Here is a 7919-nt window from a genome sequence, read left to right as displayed (position 1 = left end):
TACGATTATAACAATCGACACCACGAATTGATCGATCCCCTGATTTCCGTTGAGATAATAGGGGTGATTGAGGTTGTATAACCCTGGGATTCACAGAATTATAAATTATATATTTCCAGCACTTAGATTACACTGACGTAGAGAAATAAGCAATTAACAACTTGTCGCACGAAGCTAAGATAGATATATGCGTTAGAGCAGGGCTCTTATAATTAGATTTAGTGTATTAGTGGACGTAGCACTATGAGATTTAGGAGAGGAAATGTATGCTCGACAATACCGAGACCGACTCTCGCGTTATGCTTAGACTGCCCCGCTGGGCATTAGCGTATACTTGGTAGTTGACTTTTCCAACGATGTAGAAGAAGTGAAGTTGAGTGACGATGCTGTGTCCGAGGAAAGCTAAGGATGGGTGTGTCTAGCGCACGGGACCATCGGATTTGTTGGTGCCGATGTTATTTAGGAGAGTGAGGGAATAGGCTTCGTTTTTAATTGGTTAAACGAAGGGTCTTAACTGCCCTCGAGAGAAAGTGGTTAGTGGGAGGAAAGTTGCAGCGTGCGTGAGAAAAACCAACTTTCCCTTGTCCCGCCGTGGTAGACAATAGTCTTTAGAAATGCTTCGAACACAGATGTTTGTTTGTTTTGAAGGACCTTAGCAGGCAAGTGACTCGGGTTTATGGCGGGTGCTTAAGGATATTGAGGGTACGCCGTACGGAAAAGCGGACATCTGGTGTCCGTCTGGCCCGCGGTATGTGACCTGGGCCAGGCAGAGAGGCCCGGCGTAACATAATTTGTTTCCAACAATAAAATGAAATTAATTTGTTTCACAAATTATTAACTGGATATTATTCAAAAATTATTCAAAATTCGCTTCCGCTTAAACTTATTCCAAATTACTTATTAATATTAGAAGTATTCAGCATTCCATTAGAATTTTTAAATTGTACTTACTTGGCCATTAATTGTGGTGGTAAAGGAGGTGCAGGTGGCATTATATCAGTCATCGAATTGAAAGATGGTCCCGGTATGAAGTGATTATACGCATTTGCTTCTTCAGAGTCACAATCCATTTTTTCTACATTATATTTTTTCGAATTTACATTTGTAGAAAAATTAGTCTCACAAGTCTCGTCGTTCTCTTCATTGAATTTCTCTTCCAAAGCTTTCTTTTGTTGTGCTATTTGACTTTGCAAACCTTCTGATTCTAAAAGAGAACTCAACTCGACTTTCTCTGTATTACCATAGCCTAAACACAGAGTAAAAGAAATTTTTGTCATTTAATAGAATGACTGAGTGCCATTCAGTTACTGTCCTTACAGGCAATGTATTAGAATTTCCCGTGCATAAATGTATATGTATAAACGTTTGCCTTGATATATGTAGTAATAATCACTCGTCTAATGAGGAGAATTATATTCCAAGCAGCTAATAATGAACAATAAGTAACATGCACGTTTATGGTTCATGACCCTATATCCCACGGGTCTCCCCATAGACATTGACAGGTACTCCTGCCCAGTTAAGGACCTGCTGAATGACACTGTGATAGACTATGCGAAAGCCTTTACTTCATATATATATGTATTTTTAGTACATTTCTTAATTGACATAACCATCATGCTAAAGGTATTACCTACAAATTTTACAACACACGTGCTGTTGAGGTTATTCGGTGTGTAAACAGAGAAAACACGTGGATAAATTGTAAGGTAGAAAATATATTTAAATAGAAGTGTAATAAGTAAAAATACAATTTGAGCTGGTCCAGATCCGCACGCTAGCTGTGTTACCTAATAACTGAAAAACACCGAAGCCAACGTCGCCTGTCTACTGTTTATGGCCTGACTTCGTCGCAGTCTTTTGTCTACACGCTGTCGATGGCTTCAGTGCTTGAGAAAACTAAAAAAGACCAGATGTAGAGTTTTCTTAGAAGTGGTAACCACTTCAACACGTGCCATTGTTTTCGTAAATTTTTGATATTATAGCTTCATAAATTTCTCCATCCTCTGAGTATATTGCACGATAAGGTGCTCCTATGATCCATTTCTATAGAGAAAAGATGTGTATACAAATAAATATAAGTAAATAGCAAAATAAAATAATTTGCTTCTTAATCAATATATTTAATAATATTCTGTATCAAATTTGTAATATTCTATCAAAATCACAACCTTATGTAATTTACTTGCGTGTTTAGGCTGCTTAAGATTTTGTAGGTTTTCTTTCGGTTGAGAATTTCCAACATCCATTCCCATTCGCTTGATAACTTCTTCTTTTGCTAAATTTATTGCTTTATCATATGCTTCTATTAATGCACTATCATCCCAAACATTATCATTGGCTGTGTCTGTATCCTTTTGAGATAGCAAATTATATGTTATTAATATTGATACAAGTATTTTATTATCAAACTATTGCAAATTATCATATATGTCATTTTTCAAAAATTGACTAAAAGGTAGTGGATACTGTTAATTACTATTATGCTAAGATCTTGTACTAAAATAATGTTAAAACCATTACGTTTCCATTTCCTCGTATAAAAAGAACATTCATATCATCTGCCATTTTAAAATAACATCATTTAAATATTGAATTTGCTTCTGAAATATTAATTTGTCTCATTTCTTTAACTCTAACACATTGTAAACAATGATGACATTATACCAACTATAATACTAAAAATCTATTCCCCATTCATTCGAAAGATTATTTTTTGAAGCAAGGTTAACATTGAATGTTCCCAAACTTCAATAACTGTATTTTACTTTCTTTACAATATCTAACAATATATTAGAATACTATAAAAAAATATTGTATGCACAAGAAACTGTTTATAGTGAAATAGCAAAAGAATTAATCACATATTATAACTAAAACGAGATTGTTAAGTAGATTATATTATACTGCATATGCGTTAGTGTTTCAGCTGGTAAATATAGTTTTTATATCTGAAGATAAATAAGATTTAATTCTATAAAATTGCATAATGAATTATACATCTATCTATTACTATTCGTATTTCCCCTTAGTTGTATGTTGTCAATAGCATCAATCACGAACATGTAAATAAATATAGAAGAAACCGTTCGGAAATGGAAAGGGAAAAATGAACATGGAAGACAAGAAAGTTTTCTTCAGGTTTAGCGTATGCGTGATACGCTTTGAATGTCTCAGATAAAGATAAAGATATTCTGCTCATTTCTATTTGTTCCGCAGAACGAGAAATTTGTTGTCTTTCATATTGGTTTTTACGATTCAATTTTTGGGCAGTTTTCCCTAGCGAGTGTCGGTCCCTGTTTGATATAACCAGACCGTAATTTATACAGATATGTATTATAGATATATATTTGTAAAACTGAAATCAGATGAAATAAATGTTGCCTGAGGTTTTAAACGTTTAATAAAAACAATATTTCATTTGGAAAAAATGTAAGATATGTAAAATTACACATTGATCATTTTGCTGGTCTTGTATCATAAAACGTGTGGCCCGAAGAGCACGTGTCCGGTAGAGATACGTCACTTGTGTTAGGAATCGTTTTATAACCTATCACAGTAAAGGAACGTCCCAGTATAGCAGCCGAAGAATGCCGTGAAAGTTTTTGTACAAAGTACAATTGATCTACAATTGATATTTTCCGCAATACTTATCTGGTGTTCGGTCAGGGTGTCCCATACTCATGATATTTATGACAGTGGAATGGCGTTAGTAAATCAATTACAAAAATTTTCGAGATCAATTCTCGGTATTGCATCAAATTATTCAAAATATACAAGCAACACAACGTTGCCCTTTTTGCAGGCAACAAGAGGAATATCGACCACGCAACCACTTTCAGAAAAACAAGAGTAAGTGATACAAATTTTCTTGTGCTTTCCTTCTTTTTTTAATAGAATTTCAGTACTTACCTTCCAATATAAAATTGGTGTCAAAATAATAATGCTAATAATAATGTCTAAGAAATTTTTCTCTTTGTAGGAGTATAACATCTAGAAAAATAACATAGTATTAATAGAATAGTATTAATAAGAACAACATTGACAGTGAACAACTAAAAATATAACACTGTTATAAATATATGATATACGAATTTTATTTATGTATTATTAAGACAAATATATCTTATTTTTAAATTATTTCTATTATCATAAGTGATACATATAATTAAGGTATAATTAAGAGAAGATTAATTGAAGAAACACAAAAAATAAAGAAAATAATTATATTGAGATAATTTTTATCTTTCATAAATATTATTTTCAGAGTAAATATAACGTTTGTTAAAGCAAGTGGAGAGAGAATCAAAGCAAAAGGGAAAGTTGGAGATACTATATTAGACATAGTAGTAAATAATGAAATTGATTTAGATGGATATGGTATGTTTTAAAGAAGCATAATTTACTTAATTTAAAATAAATAATTTTGAGGTAGAAAATATTTGAAAATTTTCATTTTTATCAAGTTTAATATTCTTATTATTTTTAACTTTTGATACTTTATTATATAAGTATGTTGTAATCTTAAAATATAATTGATATAGGTGCTTGTGAAGGAACATTAACTTGTAGTACGTGCCATTTAATGTTTTCGAAAGAAGTTTATGATGCACTTCCTGACAAACCAACAGATGAAGAATTAGACATGTTGGATTTAGCATATGAATTAACAGATACGTTAGTTCATAATAATCAGTATCAAATCATTCACATTATTAATTCTATTACCTTTTAATATTTTATAAAGTGAATTTTTCTATTTAAATTTATGTAAAAACAGGTTAGTATTGGGTATTTCGAAATCTGCATCTCAATGTAGAATTTCAAATCGCTATCTCTGAATACTATGAAACTGAAATTATAATAAATTTTCATAGTTTTTTATTTATGACCCTATAATCATTACAAATATGTTGGAATTAGCATATTTACAATGTTGATTTTCAAATGGATAAATAGAAATCTTATTGTGTATTAGTATTAATTTGTATAGCAATAAATATATTTATTGACATATTCAGTTATATAATATTTAATTTCAGGTCACGGCTAGGCTGTCAAATAGTAATGTCTAAGGAACTAGATGGAATTGAGGTAAGAGTTCCATCAACAATTAATGATGCAAGAGCATAACTGAAATTATCTATAGGTTTTTGAAAATTTGTATACAATGTTATACATCTCTTGTTAAAAAACCCTTGTTATAATTATTAAAATATTGGTATTAAAAAAATATAATAAAGAATCTTGTGTTTAAATGTGAAGCTTATATATATACATATGTTATAGTATAATTGCAATTTTGATATTTGTACATTGCCATTGTAAAAAGCCTATCCAATTATGAAGAAAATATATCTTTTATTTTTAATATACAGGGTGTCAATTTTAAAACGTTCATCTAAATTATTTTCGTTACTATTAAAGATAAGAAGAAATTACTAAGGAAGACTTAAATGGTTTTAAGATGTGTATTTGGTTATGATAAAAAAGACTCTTGTGGAATAAATTTTGCAACTTCTGAAAGATTAGATAAAAGCTTAGAACCTAAAAAATAATTTGAAATTAATTTCGTTTAGATATACTGTTTGATTTCTTAGCTATGGGCAAGTTTAAAAGATCATCAAACTCATGGTCAACAAAACAACAGAAATGTACATGCAATGCTTTTTCGTTTCACAACAAGTTATCTGACACTATCATCATTTTCGTGGCACATGCAACATTATCGATTCAGTATAGTAATGTTTTGGATTAAAACAAATGTCTCGACATTGGAGCAAAATATTTCAACCTTTAAGGACTAAAATTAAAACTTATGAGTTTGTTTATAATTTTAATAGATTTTATTAATATTGTGTTTACTGGTTTATTAATTACAAGAAAGTTTGTAAAAGACTGAAGTTTTACGTAAAAAGTACAAATATTCTTTCAACAAAATTAGTCAAATCACATCATTATTTATACATATTGTATATAAATAAAATATGCGGATATATTACTTTACCCTAGAATTAAAATTCAATAATATTGAAGAATCTTATTTATTCAGATTTTGTACATTATCGCTTCTAACCTCGGATAATAGAACAACAAATTAAATATTTTTAAACAAAAAAACTTTGTTCCTTTGTTTGATTTCCCTTGCTCGCGTTTCTTAACTACTTAGATATAAAATACTTACGTTTTCGAAAATTCATACTTCACAAGCTACTAAACGCTTTATCTGTTCAGAATAATTTATTGTTTTCTTAACTAGGTACATACCAAATACATCTATTAAGTTGGTATTTCTCATAATTACCAGTACATAAAGCTAAAACACTTTTGTACTATGCTTGTTATACATGGATCTAACAAATAATTTAACTTGTGTATTGTCGTTTGTATATTTTGTTACGTGTAAAATATTCTATTTCTACACTACTTACAAATTCGATAAAGTGTACATTACACATCGTGAAATTTACATATTTTCACTTGGTTACCCTGCCCAATTCGAATATAATTCAGAACGTATGTGCTATATTTATATATTCTGCATTTGTTTTGTATATTATGTACACTGATCTGATCTTTGTAAACGCGAGTTTTACGATATTAATGAAAAGTTTGCCAATTTAATGGAAGTTGTTAATTTTTTCTGGCACGTTTCACGTTAGCAGACATGTTTCTTAAGTTACAGTCGAAAAGTGTTTTTATGTAAAAGAATAGGAATGATCAAGTTATTTTAAGATGACAAGATATTTCACGTCTTCTATTTAAATATAGCGTTAAATTTTAATTCCGTCAATTCGTATATACTCATACATCGAATTTCCTTTTCTCATGTCATTTTTTTTCTTTCATTTCACATTTAATTACAAAGATAAAGTGTAAGTACGTTCCTCATAAAATTAATATCAAATGTCGCAAAATATACAAAAGTAAACTAAGAAGAGGGGTACATATTATTACACAAACTGTCGTTCATATTGCATATGTACATATGCAGTATAAAAACAATACTTTTTAGTTTTTAATCTCTTGTTTAAATAATCCTAATATCTAAATTTGTATCGGTCATTGATTCGATATAACTGCGTTTATTGGAAGTAATTAAGCTATAGCCTGCGCACAAGAGAAGAAGGAACAAACACGTATAGTATACACGCTTAAATAACAAAATTAAGTCAGTTTACGTTCAATGTGAACTTGATCAAAGTTCCAGTCTCGAATTATAGAGTTTCTTACTATCAGTTTACAAAATTCGATATTACGATTATGTACCGTATTTGAAAAACATAAAATGCTTTGTTCAATTTTAAATAAAACTAATATTTACCAAAGCGAATACGAAAAAAATGTTATCATCAAACTCAATTTTCAATTATCAAACTTAATCCAGCACAAATACAAATGTTATTCGTGCTTTTTTACTTTTACTACTTTTCAACTCTCTATAGTTCGAGATTTGAGTTCCGCTAACTTTCTTTCTACTGCGCATGCGCAACAGGAAAACTTGAATTACACGTAATAGTCAAAAATTCGAAAATCTTATTCTTTCGTGGCAGCGAAAGTAACCTAGGACTAGAGGTTCCATAACATTAATAATAATAAGGCAATAATATTAATATTAATAATAATGTAATCGAGTACTACTAACAATATTAATAATAATAATAATAGTATGGTAATGGCAAGATACACGCGGGTATAAATTAATCATTCCTTTCGTAATATCTACGACGTCTTCGGGATATTCTTTAGAAATTACTTTATTTCTGGTCAATATTCATTAACGAGCAACTTTTCTCTCTGTTTCTTATCACGATTTTTTTCACTTCATCACAATTGTACCGTTAGAAATTATTCAAAACATCGTTAAAATGTCCATGAAATATATGCAATTGCCGTATTGAATAAGCGAGTAATGAAGT

General features: G+C 30.0%; 2 protein-coding genes across 2 annotated transcripts; one reads left to right on the top strand and one right to left on the bottom strand.

Moving 5' to 3' along the window:
- Positions 1–883: 883 nt before the first annotated feature.
- On the bottom strand, positions 884–2804 carry LOC117216134 (survival motor neuron protein-like). Its single transcript, XM_033462651.1, has 5 exons — positions 2524–2804; positions 2172–2354; positions 1952–2046; positions 1634–1656; positions 884–1246 (listed from the first exon to the last, which is right to left on the bottom strand). The coding sequence occupies exons 1-5, from the start codon at positions 2566–2568 to the stop codon at positions 948–950; spliced, it is 645 nt and encodes a 214-aa protein (XP_033318542.1). The 5' UTR covers positions 2569–2804; the 3' UTR covers positions 884–947.
- Positions 2805–3467: 663 nt separating this feature from the next.
- Positions 3468–5375, top strand: LOC117216133 (adrenodoxin-like protein 2, mitochondrial). The gene is made up of 4 exons (XM_033462650.1): positions 3468–3852; positions 4268–4380; positions 4545–4677; positions 5043–5375. Exons 1-4 carry the CDS (start codon positions 3704–3706, stop codon positions 5131–5133), a joined length of 486 nt encoding a protein of 161 aa, XP_033318541.1. The 5' UTR covers positions 3468–3703; the 3' UTR covers positions 5134–5375.
- The last annotated feature ends 2544 nt before the right edge of the window (positions 5376–7919 follow it).

This window comes from Bombus bifarius, unplaced genomic scaffold (genome assembly GCF_011952205.1).
Source record: "Bombus bifarius isolate JDL3187 unplaced genomic scaffold, Bbif_JDL3187 scf7180000010211_frag, whole genome shotgun sequence".
NCBI classification, from domain to species: Eukaryota; Metazoa; Arthropoda; class Insecta; order Hymenoptera; family Apidae; genus Bombus; species Bombus bifarius.
The sequence above is the reverse complement of the archived record's forward strand: the minus strand, read 5'-3'. Positions and strand labels throughout refer to the sequence as shown.

What these genes read in the sequence shown, in the direction of transcription:
- LOC117216134 (XM_033462651.1), bottom strand. Translation starts at nt 2,568, where the DNA reads ATGGCAGATGATATGAATGTTCTTTTTATACGAGGAAATGGAAAC. An exon ending in ATTTACGAAAACAATGGCAC is followed by an intron (nt 1,657 to 1,951) that starts GTGTTGAAGTGG and finishes TAACCTCAACAG; the next exon opens with CACGTGTGTTGTAAAATTTG. An exon ending in GTGTGTTGTAAAATTTGTAG is followed by an intron (nt 1,247 to 1,633) that starts GTAATACCTTTA and finishes CTCTGTGTTTAG; the next exon opens with GCTATGGTAATACAGAGAAA.
- LOC117216133 (XM_033462650.1), top strand. Translation starts at nt 3,704, where the DNA reads ATGGCGTTAGTAAATCAATTACAAAAATTTTCGAGATCAATTCTCGGT. An exon ending in CCACTTTCAGAAAAACAAGA is followed by an intron (nt 3,853 to 4,267) that starts GTAAGTGATACA and finishes TATTATTTTCAG; the next exon opens with AGTAAATATAACGTTTGTTA. An exon ending in GCATATGAATTAACAGATAC is followed by an intron (nt 4,678 to 5,042) that starts GTTAGTTCATAA and finishes ATTTAATTTCAG; the next exon opens with GTCACGGCTAGGCTGTCAAA.